Below are 17934 nucleotides of genomic sequence, written 5' to 3'. Positions count from 1 at the left end.
CAGTACCAGGAACCGAACTCACGACCTTGCGCTTGCCAGGCAGGCGCTTTTGCCGCTGAGCTAAATCCCCAGCCCGTGTAACTCTTCTTAATTACCCAACTTTCTGCCCAAATGTCATCTCAGACGTTCACCCTTATCCCTGTGTCTCCCCTTTTCCTTCCCCTACTGTATCTTCCTTCAGAACACTTGGCATTTCCTACCATTAGAATCCACCCCATATGAGGGGACAGCTTGATCTGCTATTCAAAGCTCAGAACAAGGCTTAGAAAACAGCTCATAGCAGATCTCAATAAATAGTGTGGAAAAAACCAGTGAACAATTCAAAAAATACACAGATCATTTCTTTCTTGCTTAGAAGACTTCAAAGATTAAAACTAACTTTCTGAGTCTCTGATTTTCTGCAAGAAAACCATCCATGAAAAATCAATTCATTAAAAATATATAAAAATATTGCATTAAGCAGTTACCTTATCTTTGAGAAATTTTCTGATGTTTCGGTGGGCTCGGGAACATTCTGTTAATAAGCTGAGAACTGGAGTTAGACCCTCTCTATAGCTGCTTCCCTATAAAGAAAATCATACAGCTAGATTAACTTCTAATAGTATTACTTTTCTCCCTTAATTTGAACACAAGAATACTTGGGGAGAGATACCAAAGCTTATAAACTGTGTGAGAAATTATTTTCCTTCCATTTAATCAGTTATCTTCATGTTTTTGACCTTTCTAGATTTTCCTCCATTTTCGAGGGTCCCCCTGGCTCAGCCAGTGAGTGGGCTTACAGGAGGCAAAGGTTCTGATGGACCACTTATGCTGCTCTGCTGCCTTTTAATACAGCGTCACCCACTTTGATAAAGTCAGTGACTGACCAGGGAAAATAAACAAACAGCTCACAAGCAGAAAACTGAAAAAAATTTTTTGAAGATGTCTTTTAAAGATATTATAGAAAGTATCAAGTTTTTGGAGGAAAATTATTACTTCTAGGATATACAAATTACCAATGGAATAATAATTATTATTTTCAGGCACTGGTAACAAATTTGAATTTCATGAACACCATTTTCATCATTAAACAAATTCACTTTCAGCAATATCATATACTACAGTAAAATGCTTTCCAAAGAAAAATATGTAACATTCCAGCTATTAACAAAGCTTAGATTTAGAAATCATGCTCTGTGGTCTGTCTTTGTGTACGTGGCACATTTACATCCCTTAGAAACGTCTTCGGAGCTTCAGTTTTAAAAGCCTTACCTTGTCTATTCTCTTCTCCATAAAACTGAGTAAAACATGAATGGCCTCCATGTTCATACCATTGTACACCACAGCACTGTTTTTCAAAACTGTTTCTTTCTCAGCTGCTTTATCGCTGGGCAGTTCATCTAGAGTTGTCGCTTCTTGGGCTGTTTCTTCATGGGTTAGTGGACAAATGAGAACATCCAAACAAGAGACCGGAACATTGCTTAAAAGGTTGACTGCATTGCTGAAAAGCAATTTAACAGTACAATATTTCATGTTAATTGTGCAGTCTTTTAATATGCAAACATAGTAAGTTCAGAAGTGACTTTTAGGAGTCAATTAAAATGTTTCTTTTTCAAAATGAGCTATTAATATTTACTTGTCACTTACTAAGAGACAGAAAATAAAGAACTGTCTCAAACACACATATGACACATTCAAAAGAACAGATGTTAAGTGGACAGACGCGATCACATGAAGTCATTTTACTTCATGAGATGCTAAAACAGGAATGAGTGACGTCTGATGCCAGTCTTTCATTTTATTACAACAACCCTAGCTCTGCATTTTCTTTGGGAGTTTAAATCCTTTTGTGGGTCCACTGGTGTTTTATTATTCCTTGGATTACAACGTAAAGCTCTGAGAAGCAATGTATGTAAGCAGCTTATCACAGGGGCAACAACAACCTCAACCAAACATTGTAGGATTAAGTTTTGTTCTTTCTAGATGTACAAAATACAATTTTTACATCTTCCCAGTTTTTGTAAGACTCTGGCAGGAAAAGAGAAATTGTGCCTTTTCTCCACCCCCTCACCGTCAGTTCTCTGTCCCCAGGGCCTTCTTCTGGGTGTTAGGAGCCCAGGAGCCCGGGATACACACCAGCAGGGGGAACCCACGCCTAGTAGTTTCGGCATTCCCGCAAAATCCTGTCCTATTGCTCAGTGTACAAAAGATTAAAATGACACTAACAATTTCAAAATTAGAGACGTTCTCAATGGGCCTGTTTCCCCCATGCATTATTTCCTATTTTCATCTAAAGGAGAAGCAGTGTTCTGTGCTAACTAGATTTGAACTGCTGCGCCTCCAAACTTCCTGATAAACAATGGAAAGACAGGCATTCCATTTCCTAGTGAGAGAGAAGCATATCTAAAAATAACCACATCCCGACTAAAAATAAACTCTTCCAAACACAGTTGAAAAGTAAAATCACTTGGAAACCAAATTCAGGGCTTAACTCATCTGTCTTAATTTAGACTACAGTAGTCTAACATTTAATTTAGATTATAGTGACACCCTAAAAAATAAAACAAATAAAAAAACCATAAAAATAAAAATAAAGTTTTTCTCTCCTTTACCCTGAAATGTAGCTCTGTTTCTTCAAGAATCAACACTCCCTTTGTTGTTATACTACAGGAGAATAAAGAACTGGTGTATCTACTTCAGAATTAGACAATCAGAGCAATGTGTGGTAATACAGAGGGCATGAGAAACAAAAAATGTCACAAGACTTATGAATAAATGGTTTTTGGTAAAATTTCAGTTGTTTGAAGTCTACCACTGCTGCTGCTAAGTCTACTACTGTTCCGGTCTCGAATATTGGTTATGTATAATAACCAAACGCATCTGGAAATACAATGCTTTTCTCACTAGCTTTCTTTTTACATTTTTTTTGTTAGTAGTTCCTTTTGCTTTGTAGTTCCTTAGTTATAGTTTAAAATGACTTGCTTCTGACTTAAACATTTGGGAATTATTACTAAATACCATGGATTCACTGGTAGAGAAAAAAGAGGGCGAGAAAAAAAAACCCAGAACACTCTACCTAGGAATTACTTGCTAAAACTACACAAGTCATCCTGAAATATTAGGATTTTTTTCCCCCAAATATAAAACAGAGTGGAGTTTATCACAGGGTGATTCTTTAAATCTACCACTGAGACCAAACTGAAAAGTTTAAGATGGGTCATTTTATTACAAAGGAATGTTTCCTCTTTAAATTCACCTAAAGTAGTTTCTAGGAATTTAGTAAATTTAGGAAACCAAATGTAGGGCTGGAATCAACAAATATTTGGAGGTTTCAGGCTTTTCAAGAAAGTTCCCATTTTCTCACTTCTTATTAAACAGCTGGGTCCCCAAACAATTTTCTGGCTCGCTGTGTTTGAGCTATTCTTTTTAAGTAAGGAAGGCCTGCTTCTGAGCTCTGTCACTTCTCTGACAGTTTTATTTGTGGTGGAAGAGTGTATGAAATTCTCCAGCTACCAGGAAGTCAGTGACTATGCACAGATTTGCACAATAGTGTTTGCATTCCTACTCCAGGGGGTAGAAATGCTGTGTATATTACTCTCTCCTTTTCACTTCCTACAGATCATTAATCACTGGGACCTGACATCCCCTTGCTCTTGCTCCCAGCCCCCTCCTGATATGCAGATTCAAAAGCAAGACCTACTTAGAGTTCTTTAATGCCCTTAAAGCCTTGTTAGTTAGGGAGAGAGAAGGCCATCTAAAATCTGCTCTTCTACCAACTGCTGAGCTAAACATAATTTAAAACCAGATGACACGGAAGAGCATGCTAATAGCACATGCAGACCATAGCTGTTAACAAATCTTTCTGGTCTTTTTCATATTTGGGACTTACAAGATCTTTCTCCAAAACTGGGAAGTCTACTGCAATAAATCTTAAGATCTGCAGAAATTTCCCTTTTGTTTTATTTAAAAAGATGTTTTTAAAAATATTTTTTTTTCTTTCGTGGTAAAAGAACTTGTAAGACCTACCACCTCAGCAAATTTTAAGTAAATACGGCACCACTAACTGCATGCGTGTTGAACAGCACATCTGGAGCACGTTTCATCTTGCACAAACGAAACTCCGTATCCTTTGACTGATGCCTTCTTCACCCCACCTGCCCTGCTCTCGGCCCTGGGCAACCACTGCGTACTGTCACTGCGTCTCACTACGTCGACTCCTCATACAAGTGGGGTCATGCAGTATTTGCCTCTGTATCAGGTCTGCTGCCTTTATTGTTGTGTCCTCCATATCCACCTAAATTGTTGAGAATGACAGGATCTCCTGCTTTTTAAAGGCTGAATACTACTCTGTGTGTGTGTGTGCGCGCGCGCGCGCGTGTAAATTCTGTGTGGGATCTTCTTCTCTATTCATCTGTTGGTAGACATTCAGGCTGTTTCTATCTCCTGGCTATTGTGCATACTGATACAATGAACATGGGAAAGCAGTTATCTTTGCAAGACAGTCATTTTACTTTGTTTGGGTCTACCGGGAAGAGGTGCTAGATCCAACGGCAACTGTATTTTAATCTGCTGTGTTCCATACTGGCTCTGCTCATATACTAACAGTGTCCAGTGACTCCTTTTTCTCCACATTGTCACCAGTACTTTCCTTTTCGGTTTTTATTTTTATTTTTTTTTTTTATTTTGAAGAATAAAAGAAGGATAACATAATAATAGGGGGGACTTAGCAAATTACAGACAAAATGGTAGGAAATTATCAATGGTTATCGTTTTACGTATTATTATCTACAAAATAGTTTCTCAGGAAAACAAATAGACAAATAATAGTGAGTTAGAGACAAAAGAGGTAGGAGATTATCAAGAGTTGTGCTATACTTTGGTATCTTCAAAGTGGCTTCTAAAGAAAATAAATAGAGCTATACATGAGTGACCTATTGAAAAATCATTATTCTCAATGGTTGTTGTAGGAAACACATAATAGTAAACATACATTATGAAATAGGATAGGAACATTACAAACTTAACACAGTTATGGATAGATTAGTAGGAAAATATCAATGGCTGCTGTAATACGTGGTGGTATCTTCAAAGTCGGTTTTTATTTTTGATAAAGACCATCAGCACAGACGAGACATGCTATCTTACTGTGATTCTGATTCACACTTCCTTGGAGATCAGTAGCACCAAGCATATTTTCCACACATCTGCCAGCCACTTAATCTCTTTGGAGGAATGTCTGCTCAGTTCTACCCATTTTTAAACTGGATGTTTTTTCTTGGGCGACTAAGACTGTCTCACACGTGTGTGGATGGTAACCCCTTCCCAGATAAGTGGTTTGTAAATGCTCCCCCCACTTCACAAGCTGTCTTTTTACCCTGTTTAGTTTCCTATGCCGTGCAGCTTTTCGGTTTGATGTATTCCTACCTATCTGGTTTTGCTTTTGTTGTCTATGCTTTTAGTCCGCATTCAGCGAGTCACTGCTAAGACCAAGGTCTACAAATTTTTCCTGAAGTATTCTTTTAAGAGTTTTATTGTTTTCAGGTTTTACTTTTAGGTCTTTAACCCATTTTGAGTTCACTTTTGTGCACGGTGTAAGGCAAAGGTCCAACTTCTTGTGCATGTGGAGATCCAGTTTTCCCAAGGCTATTTATTGGATTATGCTTTCCCTACTGCGTGTTCTTGGCACACCTGCTGAAGTGCAACTGACCGTCTACGTGTGGGTTTACTTCTTGGTTCTCTATTGTTTCACTGGTCTATGTCTGGTTTTAGGCAATTATAGAATTTTGATTACGGTACCTTTGTAATATATTCTGGGATCACATAGTATAAAATCTCTAGTACTGCTCTTGTTCAAAATTGCTTTCATTGTTTAGTCTTCTGTGGTTTTCCTCAAGGGAGAAAGGATGCATAGGTGGAAGGAAGGAAGGAAGGAATGGAGGGAGGAAGGGAACTGTGAGTAAGCAGAAGGCAGGCAGGCAAAGGCGACTGTATTCCAACTACTCTGCCCTCCCTTTTCTTCTTTATGATAAGAAAGCTTACTGGTGACACTGAACTTTGTGCTGGCAAAGTACTGGCAGCAGAGGCAGAGGCCTGGTTATGGTGGGGTGAGGAATAAACAAGCGTGAGCCCATGGAAATACTAAGTACAAACTGCAGCAGGCTGGGCTGCACGCAATAGCACAGGCATATTACATGATCCTTGGCGCTGTGGGAAGAAGAATGTAAGTCGTAACTTTAAAACACGTTTATTCAAGAAGTTGCAAAAAGTTAAGCTTCACGTATTAGTAAATACACTGAGCTGCTCCCCACTCACGAACACAGGCAAAGCATCGTGAGGGGAGGAGAGCTGCAATCTCACACCACAGAAGCGGTAGCAGTGACTTTGTCCCTGGTCATGCATTTGTTTCCTTCTCTGGTCACGTTACAGTTTGTACATGCTCAGTGAAGTGGTTTCTTTATTCAGCTTTTTATTTTTCTATTCCATATGGTGCTGGAGATCAAATCTAGAGTCTCACAGACACTAAATGTGCACCACTGAGCTACAACCTCAGCCTAACTTTATGCAGTTTTAACTAATTCCTATAAAATGGAGAAACTGCTTTAAATAATTCTTATGAAGAAACTAAAATTGAAAATGCTGTTTAAATAGAAATAGTGTATTTTCTTTCCTTTCTGTCAGGAAAATGGCAGAGCCCTTTGTTTCAATCAAAACCTGAAAATTATCTTAAATGTAAGTCTTTGTCTAGTATGATACTCATGAGTCTTGCCTTAGGTGTTTGATGTGCCCTAAAAAATTAGCTGCTAGAGCCACAATTAGCAAGATGTTTAGATACAGACTACAGAATGTAAATGGCAGGTTAATTTTAAAAATGTTTTAAAATTGTAACCTGTTATTAGCCATTCTACTGTTTATTTTCATATATAATTTATTGCATATTCTAGCTGTACATGCACATAATTTATATGTGCAGAAATACGTTCAGGGGAATGTTAAAAAACCTCTGGCTAGGCCTAGATCTGACCAAAACATTTGGAGGCCATGGCCCAACAAACACTCAAACACTTACTTGACAGGAAAGAAATAGGCTGACAGCTCCTTGGGAGAAAGTTTTGATAGAGGGGAGCCTCTCCTCCCCTAAATGAAGCAGTCCTCCGCATGCTCACTATTTGAAGGGAGAAAGCCCCAAACAGATTGGTAATCTACAAAAGGCGATAGTGCTGCAGTAAGGTGTCAGCAGGAGGGAGAAAAAGACATGGGAACAATCTTCAGATGAAAAGAGTCATTTAATTTTCTGCAACTGGCAGGAACAGGAAAAAACAGGTACAAAGTTTACAAGCAGGGGTAGGTGACGAAAGCTTTGAGGGTGTTCCTGCCTAAGATTCTAATTACTGTTAAGGGGTGAACAAGAGCAGATCTATCCCTCTCTCCCTCCCTCCGTTCAATCAGTGTTTACTGAGCACCTACTAGGCCCTGCCTTTGGTGGTGGGATAGAGTGGTGGACAAGAGAGGTAAGCTTATAATTTAAGGAGGGGAAGAAAGGATCAACAGGTAGAAAAATAAAAGAACAAGATCATTTCATTTAGTGGTAAGTGCCATGAAATAAAGTAGGTAATAAAATAGGGACAGAGTATGTGTGTCTGTGAGTCTAAGTGAGGGGGTCAGAGACGGCTGAAGAGGCTGCATGTGAGCTGAGTTCTAAATGACAAAAAGAACCCAATCTCTTACCTATCTAGGTGAAGGCCCTCCAGACACCAGACACAGTAAGTGCAAAGGGCCTCATAAGAGAAAGAGGCAGAGCAGTTTAAATTCAGAAGTCACTGCACTGTGGAATGGTAGGTTCTGGAAAGCCAGGGGAGGGGCTGGATCAGTGTCCCACAAATATTTTGCTTGACAGTGCAGAGGGATGTTGTCTAAGCAGAAAGCTCCCAAGGGGGAGGCTAATGCCTCTGACCCAATTCTATGGATTCATCCAATAGAACACAATGAAGATAATTTTCCTCATTCAGAAGAAGTCTACGTTACTGGCATATAGCTGTGGTGAGAACATACCACCCAATTTATTATACAGAGCCTGCCTGACGCTGAGCAGGATGCTTCCTCCTGAAATCTTACACAAAGGGTGGAGACTTAATCTAAATGCTAGGCTTCGATGGTCATGCTAAGCAGTACCCTGAAGGTGCCTAACTCGCCAATCATCTTACCATCCCTCTCTGGAGTTGCCAAGCCATCCCAAATAGCCAAACCTGCTGAGGAAATACACGTTACCAGCAAAGGGTAGGGACGTGGGGCTTGAGGGAACCGTTTCACAGGATCATGTATAAAGCATGAGAGAGGGAACCTACCAAGAGAAAAAGATTTCCCAGCATAGGCTGCAGATCACAAATAAACGTACAGTGGAAAAGCAACCATCCCCAATGCTCCCTTAACCCTCAAAACAGAGAGAAGCCAGGATGGTCCCCTCTGTCAGGTTAGGTACAATTTTCCTGGAGGGCTCAGCAGCCTGAGCACAGGAGTGCAGCGAGGGGCAGTGGGACAGATATGGAAGGGGTGCACTGAGACTGGAAGGACATGGTGTTCGTGGAAAAGAAAGGTTAAAATAATGAACTGATGTTTAGGGACAAAGAAAAAGCTAAACTGATGGGGGCTCATAGGGGCTTCGAGGTAGGAGAAAAAGGAAAGATGAGTTGTGGAAGAGGATGGAGAACAGGCAAAAGATGAGGAAGACTTTCCTCCTCATTCTAGACATTTTAAGCCTACCTTTTACCTAAGTTAACAATTTTTACTGGAATAATTCACTGGGAAACTATTAGAAAACTAATGATATCTCGCTATTCTTTCCCTGAATTAACTTTTTATAATATGTATGTCTAGCTCCCTTCTTAGTGTACACATACATAGAGTATTATCTAGATGAAGAGAAGAAAATGTAGACATAATACGGATGAACCTTGAGGACATTATTCTAAGTGAAAAAAGCCAGCCACCAAAAGACAGATCTTGTGTGATTACATGAGATCCCCGAGCAGTCAAGTCCCCAGGACAGGAATGGTGGCTGGGGGGAGGGAAGCATGCGAAGGCCACGGTCAGTGGGTGCAGAGTCAGCTGTACCATTTGGAGAGAGCTGCAGAGGGGGCTCTGGTAACGGATGCGCAATATTGTAGATATACTTAATACTGCTGAGCGGTACACTTTAAAAGTGTTATGATGGTAAATGTTTAAAGTATATTTTACCACAATAAACAATTTTTAAAAACTCAAATTAGATGTTAAGACACTACATTTAGCACTGTAATGAGGGGTCCAGTGCTAACGTGTCCCCCTCAGTATACGAGGCAAAATGAATTCCCTTCTTTCTATCTATCTATCTATCTATCTATCTATCTATCTATCTATCTATCTACCTGAAACAGGGTCTCACTTTGCAGTTCAAGCTGGCCTTGAACTCACTATGTAGCCTAGGCTGGCTTTGAACTTGAAGTGACCCTCCTGCTTCAGCCTCCCAAGTACTGGAATTATAGGTATATGCCACCACACCAGCAATGAGTTAGTTTAAACAAAGAAATACTAAACAGCTTTGGGGATGCCAATGTACTCAGTGGGATTGTGGGGAGATGCAACTAGACTGAAGGCCTAGAGTAAATTAAATCAGATCTGGTCCTCCTTTTTTTTTTGTCTTTTTGAGACAAGGTCTTGCTATGCAGTTCAGGCCAGCCTTCAGCTCGCTTTGTAGCCCAGGCTGGTCTTGGAACTTGGAACAATCCTCCTGCCTCAGCCTCCTGAGTGCTGGGATTACAGGTGCAGGCCCGCTGGTCCTCCCTTCTTATCAGTGTATAGGCATCGCCATTACACCTTCTCTCCAAAAGGAAACCACATCCACATGCAACTCCTGGGGCTGAGAGTTTATGCATACACTTAGTGACTACTGACAAGAGTACTGCAAACACTTTCCGGCCAACAGTAGAGATGGAATGAAAATAGGATGTCCTTCAATAGAGCAAAGGGGTAAAAATCTTAAGTGCAGACAAAGGGAAACAGAGCCAACAGAAAAATAAAATGCTGCCTGGTGGGAATGAAGGTCGAGGTCTGCAGTCTCTTTATTTTTTTTTAAATCTCTTTATTTTTCTGGGAAGAAAGAGAATGATACTATCTTATCCTGTAACAGGATAAGTAGTCAGGCTATTTCTTTACTCTCCTAAAAGTACCTTCATGGGTTTTGACATTCAGGTATTATAGAACATATCTGACTTTAGAAACAAAAAATGGACTTATTTACATATCACAGGATAAATATAGAAATAAGTTCCTAAATGAAACATCAAAATCAAAAAATGACCTTAAAGGAGACTTAGAACAAAATATTAGCGCTAGGGGCTGGGGATTTAGCTCAGCGGCAAAGCGCCTGCCTGGCGAGCGCAAGGTCGTGAGTTCGGTTTCCGGTACCGGAAAAAAACCAAAAACCAAAAAAAAAAAAAAAAATATTAGCGCTAAAAGATAATACGTTCGTAGTAACAGAAGTCACACGGCAGCGACAGCAGCAGCTCCCGTCTAGTCGGAGCCTCCCAGCCAGGGCCAGGTGCTTTTGTGGACTTTGTAAATTCACTCTCCTCATAACCCCCGGGGTTCACAACGCAGATGTACACTCTGTTCCACCCAGTATCACCCGCGTTACTTCAGCTTTCCTTAAAACAAATCAGTGTAAGAAAAACCAGGAAAAAACAAATGTACAAAATAACTTAAAAAAAAGGGAACGAGAGACTTGACTTTGAAATATCCTTTTTAAAAAAGGATGCCCGTTACACACACACACACACACACACACACACACGCACACACGCACGTGTACACAACCACAGAAACATTCCAGGGTCACTGCAGAGGAGCAGATTTTAGCAGATATTAGAGGTCTAGTAAGTTCCTAAAATAGCCCTGAGATTGGAGTTTTCTCTATCTAAATGGATTAACCTAGAGTCACTACAGGTCACAATGATGCTAATCCCTTTAATTCAGATTAAAGGGATGTCCAAGGCCATGCAGACAAACTGTTAACTCAACTGCACCCCCATCTCCCAGGAAAGCCTCTGAGAAACTGTCACAGTCCTGCCTGTGGCCCAAGACATAGTTTCTTTCTTACAGAGAAGCTACCAGATATTTATCAAAGAAACTTCTAAGGCAAAGCTAAAGAAAAGGGAAATATCAGAAAGGAAAATAAACTTGATTACTTCGTAAAAAACTGACTTTAATATTTTCTATGTAATTTTCTCCCTTTTGACAAATACTGGGTGCTGTGTTTAGATATTACATTCATTCTCCAGAGAAATCCTTGGCAGTCCATTTGTGACTAGCATAAGAATTTCTGTGAAAAGGCCTTGTATGACTATCTAACTTGTGATATATGATTTCAGATAAAAATAAACTTTCTCCTTGGCTTATAAGCCAGTTTTCTTTCAGGTTTAGTGTCTAGATTTCTAGTGTCTCTTGATTATGAAAAAAATTAAAGTGGATGAAAATGCTTAATAAAATATTTTTTAGGATATGATTTACTGCAGTTAGTGGGGTTTTTTTATTATTTATTTTTCGAGATAGGGCCTCCCTATGTAGTTCAGGCTGGGCTTGAACTCACTATGTAGCCTAGGCAGGCCTCGAACTCATGAGGATCCTCTTGTCTCAGCCTCTGGAGTGCTGGGATTAGAGGCACGTACCACTATGCCTGGCTAGTTACTGGTGTTTTTTTTTTTTTTTTTGGTTTTTCTCCGGTACCGGAACCGAACTCACGACCTTGCTCTTGCCAGGCAGGCGCTTTGCCGCTGAGCTAAATCCCCAGCCCTAGTTACTGGTTTTTTAAAGGGCACAGTCAAGAAAACTGAAGGAATGTTTGGCCTACTACTGCAGAAGAAAATTATAATCTTGAAGAAAATTATCTTTTGAAAGCTTATACGGCAAATAGGACATAAAAATAGCCTACCTAATAAATATAGTACAATGTCAAATAATATAGTGCTGAACATAAATAACATGGATTTGACTGAAAAACAGTAATTAAGGATATGTCTCATTTATACTTGTGGTTGTGTTTCTATTAAGTTTTCTTTCTTTTTTTTTTGGTTTTTCTCCGGTATCAGGAACTGAACTCATGACCTTGCGCTTGCCAGGCAGGTGCTTTGCAGCTGAGCTAAATCCCCAGCCCTTCTATTAAGTTTTTATTTAGGTCAGATTTTGGGAAGCAGTATTTTGAGTGCTCATTTTACTCTTAAGGAGAAAAGGAGACCCTCATATTAATTTCTTCATAAAGCAAGATTAATGCTGAAGTTATTTCCTGGTAGATCTGAATTTATTTGAATTGTTTTAAACACCATTTGTACTCCTTTTTTTTCCTTCTTCTTTTTTTCCTGGTACTGGGAATAGGATTGATTTTAAGGCACTGGAATTGAACTACTACCCCAGGTCTTTTCAAAAAAATTTTACAAGTAATTTTGTGAAGAAGTTAGATTTTTTTTCAGTAGTAGGAACTCAACCCAGGGCTTCTGCATTGAGCTACCTCACCAGACATTTCTAATGTATTTTGAGACAGAGTCTCATTAAGTTGTTAAGTTGTTTAGGTTAGGCTCAAGCCTACAATTCTCCTGCCTCAGCCTCCCAGAGTGCTGGGATTACAGGCATGAGACACCACACTTAGCCCAAAAGTCTTGACACTACAATTCTGATCTAGGAAAAGAAAAGTAAGAGGACTACAAAACATTAATTCTTATTCAGGTGTTCTTAGACAATAACTTTTTTAATGCAGTGCTAGGGATTGAACCAAGGACCTAGGTGCATGCTAGCTAAGTGCTCTACCACCAAGCTATACCCCAGGTTCCTGAGAATAAATTTTAACAGTAATCCATTTGTTGCTCTAATAGGTAAGTCACAAAATTTTACCTATTTTGGACATATTTCATATTTTAAATATATTTTCATACTAGACACTGCGATTGTATTCTTGTTAGGATTTTAAAAAAAATTTTTGCTTAAAATACATAAATACTCTTAAAATGGAATTAGTGAGAATGTTAATTCAGTTTAGTAGTTAAAAGCAGGGCTCAAATCCTGCTTCTTTCACTTACTGGGACTGTCATCAGAGAGAAATTGATTGATCTTTCCATGCCAAAGTTTCCTCGTCTACAGAAAATGAAAAACAGCAGCACTTACCTCATGAGGCTGGTGTGAGGAGGAAAAGATGTTAGTATTTGTTTCTGAATGAGACAGTGCTGGGGACTGAGCCCAAAGCCTTGTGCACGCAGGCACACATTCCACCACTCAGCCCCACCCCCACTCCAGCAGTGACTCTTCATGAAGAATTTAGCACAATGCCACACACAGAAGGTGTTCAATAATGGTATGATATTATCATTGTTCTGGGTTTTATTACTGAATACAACAAATGCCAAATTTTCTTCTGTTGGTGGGGCTCAATACAACAAAGTGAAAGAGAACAGAATAAAAATTTTTCATTGGGCACTGTAATGATTATTACAGTGACCTACCAGTTTCCTGACTTACCCTATTTTCACTTCAACAATTAACATGAGAAATGTGTAAACAAGACCTACTGCTATCTTTCATTGAGAATCAATACAGAGGCAACCCACCTGTGCAGCTCTTCTGTTTTGTCTTCAGTTGGACCTACGATTAGTAAACAATGGCGAAGGACAGCTGCCATGACACGGAACTGATGAGAATCACTCTATGCGAATAAAAAAAGGAGAGGAAAATTGGGGGTTGAATGCCGTCACATAGGAGTCTGGTACATTACTACCTATCACCTGCCCCCCAAAACACTGTTATATCATGGAGGGGAACAGCAGGATATTCTAGGAAGAATTCCCAGGGCAACGTCATAGTAGCCAGTCACTGTCCCATATGGGTAGACACAGCCCTCCGGAAACAGCAGATCCCAGGGGCTGCTGATTCAGCCATTCTGTTTTACCGTTGCTGAAGATTTGATTCTACCGGGGCTTTTTCATTTCCAGAAATCTGGATTCTTTATCCCGCAGTATACTGTTCCAGTTTACTAGTCATTTGAAAAGTCCCACACAAATGTAATGCTATCTTAACATCAGGATAGTTATTTTTGGAGCTAGTTCTCATCTCTTAACTTTCAAAAGCAATGAGTCCATCAACTTCATTTTATCAATCTTCTTAATCTCTCAATTCCTGCAGAACAACCTGCAAGTCACAAACAAGTGATCTGAGTTTACCTCCTGCTTTCCCAACCTTCATTCAAGGACGGTGACATTAAAGTCAGCCAGAGAGAAGGTGGCTGACAGCAGGAAAGGAATTAAGCTCTGAGTAACCATTGGGTTTACCACTTCATTTACAGTGAGATCTTGGACCATTAAATCAATTGAATCACCTGTATCAAGGTCTTATCTCTCTTCATCCAGATTATAAGTAATTAAGGTAACACACACAATTAGAGATAATTATGATAGAGAGCTCAGATAGGCAGTATTTCAAGAAGCATGTAATTACTTCAAAAACCCACTAAAAATTTCAAAAACTTCTTAGTATATAACCGATTTTACATCCAAACAAAGTACATTTGTAAGTATATACATATATATAAACTTACACAGTCCCTCTAAGATGTCTCTTAAAATCTAGCAAATGGGGACACTTTCATTACTCATAATGTTGACGACAACATTTTAAACACATCACCATCATATGCAGAGCTGGAAAAGATAAAGGCCTCAGCGGCACAATGGAAAAAGCACTGTACTTGGGAGACAGGTGTCTGGGGTACGGACTCAGACAAGTCACACAGCTCTTGGCCTCTGTTTCCTCACACTGGTTCTGTTAGGATTAACAAAGATGCTATGCGTAAAGTGCTTTAAAACTTCCAATAGGGGCTGGGGATTTAGCTCAGCGGCAAAAGCGCCTGCCTGGCAAGTGCAAGGTCGTGAGTTCGGTTCCTGGTACCGGGGAAAAACCAAAAAAAAAAAAAAACTTCCAATAAAATGTGAAGTTGACATGGGAGAGGTGTTGGGAAGGAGACAGAAGGTGAAACAGGTAATAAACACTGTGGGGGAAAGGAAGAGGGAAAGCAGAAGAGGGAGCAGAACAGTCTGGCAGGGTTGAAATGAATGCGGTCCATTTGCCATGCATCCCTGAACGCCTGGGTGAAAATGCTCTCAATATATAAATATGCTTTCACTTACACCCAAATCACACAGTGCACTGAAACCAGTATCAAATTCAACCATTATGTAACTCCTGCTAAGATATTTTCCTTGCTTTTGGAAATTCACTGGGAAATGTGTGACCTTTTAAGCTAGATTTGTCTTTATTTTATTTTATTTTACTACTAATTTCTCTTGGTTTATTGAAAGGAACAGTTAATGTTTACTTTTTAAAATCAATCTTGCATGCCTATATCTGATAATCTGAACAACTACTTTGAAGATAGCAATATGCAATATAATAACCATTGTTGATTTCGTACCATCTTGTTTTTGAAATTCTGTATCTTTTTAATGTTTTTTAAAATTCTCATTAAAAGGAAAAAAAAGAAGAGAAAAAAGGTTAAGACAGGGGCTGGTCAGGACCTGGGTTCCGTGGGGGGGGGGTGTCAGTGAAGGACTGCAGAGGCTGGTGACCTCACAGCTGTGTCCCATGGGACACGATCAGGTACCCCGAGGACCATGGCTGCCTGAGCTGCCTGGGGACTACTGCACAGAGCTCCAACAGGGGTGTTGACAAGCAGGACAGGGATGGCAACCGCAGCTGGGACTGTAGGGCTTGTTTTCTCCATTATACAGAGGGAAACTGAGGCACCAGGAACAATATTGATGTCACCACACCTAGTGTTACATGTGACACTTTATACACCTGCATAGCAGTGGTATTTTATTCATTATTCTGCTCCGAATTAAACTGCACTAAGTTAAAAAAAAGAAGGGGGCTGGGAGTACAGCTCAGAGGTACAGTGCTTGTCTAGCATGTGCCAGGTCCTAGGTTTGATCCTCGGCACTTTCCATCAGCCGCCAGAGCCATGGAATGATGCGAGCCACATGCTACTTCAGCAACCTGCTTGACCCAGAGATTGGTGCAGATGTGGATCGGGGCGATGCCTTGGTTGGTCATCCCGATTCCCAGCTGGCTGTGTCCATTGTGGCCCCGGGCATAGACCGCTCCATCTTCAGTGCTGAGAAGCTCCCATCACTAAGGCTTTTAATCTTTCCGCATAAGGCTTCCAGCTTCTTGGGTACGAGTACACTCTGGTTATCTCCAGTTCCTGGGCAGTAACTATAATTCAGTCCAAACACAAAGACCTCATCACTGTCAGCGACGTAAAGCGCTTCATCGGCTGAGGTGCCAAAGACACATGCTTTCCAAGTAGATGCGATTTCTTGAGGTGGAGCAGAGGGAAGACCGGCCACTTGCCTACATCCACCATGAGTCTGAGTTGAAGAAATTCCCATAAATAAGCTGACAGCTCTGCTTTGGTTAAGCAGATCACTCACTTTCCCTAGCAATCCCTCCTCTACTTTCAAGCTTGAGTCTTTTCCTCAGCCTTGGTGGTGAGTTGATGACTGTACTGTAGTCTTCATACAAGCTGCAATAGCTCAAATGGTAGCCTGCGGAGCCGGCGCCGCCCCGCCGTCTGGTCCAGGCTCTGCGCCGCGAGGTCTCCCAGGTGCACCGGCTGCGCACACCAGAGCGAGTGTAAAGCAGCGCCTGCCTTTATTTTAGATGAAACAATCTTTCTCTTCTCAGCGATGGAGACAACCCGCTTGCAAAATTAACCACTCTGTCTTTTCATTATCTGTAAGTCCAAGCTAAAATCCTACTTTCCACCCCGTCTCCTCCTTTCCCAGCTTTCATAACACATATTCCCAAGTCCCTGTTTGCAATATCCTCTTTTATTCTAAATCTACTGAAATCTATTTTTCTACTCAAAACAACTTCTGAAACCACTTTTACTCTTTACACTGCCGAGTCCTTTTCATCCCCCAAGTCTCAACTGAAATATCTTCTCAGAGAAGCCTCTTCTTTGGCCACCGGATCTAAGCGGATTCCTTCTCTCATGATTCTCCATCACTGTTATCTTTTGAAGTTCTTTCATGCAATCATAATTTGTAATCTCACATGTTAATTTTCTTGTATATATTTTGTTCTATACCATCATAAAAACAGTGTGTCACACATGCTCAATAATTTTAATACAAATGTTAACGATAACGTATAAACAGAAAAGGGCCAAATTATAAGCATCCTGGTAAGCAGCATCACAAAATGAGTGTACGTATATGACCAGTATGAAAGTCATGCAATGCCAGGACTAAGAACCCAAGAATTCTCACACGCCCTGCACTGACACTCTCCTGCTCTGCAAAGGCAGTTTTCAGTGTCACAGGTTAGTGATCTGTCGGCACCATACTCCATGTGAACAGAATCACACAGACCCTGGTGTCTGGCTGAGATTCATCCACACTGATGCATGTGGGTGCAGCTTGCTTCTTCACTGCTTAAGAGCAGGGCTGTTCCAAGTGTGGTGTTGGTCCACACTGCCTGTCACCGATATGCAAAGCCACGCGAACAGACAGCAGAACACTTAGAAATGTTCTCAGTCGTAGAGACTTTCGTTTTGGTGGCTAGGGAAAAAGAGTTGGTCTTTTGTTCACCGCAGACAGGTTAAGAGAACAGTGCTAAGTAGTGTTCCACTGGGTGAATCGACCACAGCTTCCCATCCATCGTACTCCTGATGGATACATGGATGACTAACTGTATGAACACACCTTTTACATGTCATTTGGGATCTAGTGGGTATGGACCCAGAACAGGGAGGCGGAATCACAGGGGATATTTCTAAGTCAAGTTTTAGAAGACACTGCCAGTGTTTCACAGTTTTTATGCTCATTTATTGTCATGGCAGTCTCTCTGCTGCTGCAGGTACTTGATAGTGCCAGCCTTTTT

The 17934-nt window shown here is 40.5% G+C and overlaps 1 protein-coding gene across 10 annotated transcripts in view; it reads right to left on the bottom strand.

Moving 5' to 3' along the window:
* The window catches only part of Ric8b (RIC8 guanine nucleotide exchange factor B), a 122925-nt gene that overhangs the window by 57556 nt on the left and 47435 nt on the right, over nt 1–17934 (bottom strand). For all 10 annotated transcript variants that reach the window (XR_001235931.1, XR_001235932.1, XR_001235933.1 and 7 more), the window contains 3 exons: nt 13605–13699; nt 1252–1480; nt 468–563 (listed from right to left, as the gene is read on the bottom strand). Coding sequence is in view for 5 of the 10 variants with exons in the window: in XM_013519080.1 (XP_013374534.1) it covers nt 468–563; nt 1252–1480; nt 13605–13699 (420 nt within the window). In the remaining 5 variants the exon portion in view is untranslated. The remainder of the gene's footprint in view (nt 1–467; nt 564–1251; nt 1481–13604; nt 13700–17934) is intronic.

This window comes from Chinchilla lanigera, unplaced genomic scaffold (genome assembly GCF_000276665.1).
Source record: "Chinchilla lanigera isolate Chin_1 unplaced genomic scaffold, ChiLan1.0 scaffold00004, whole genome shotgun sequence".
NCBI classification, from domain to species: domain Eukaryota; kingdom Metazoa; phylum Chordata; class Mammalia; order Rodentia; family Chinchillidae; genus Chinchilla; species Chinchilla lanigera.
This window is presented reverse-complemented; position numbering and strand designations above follow the sequence as displayed.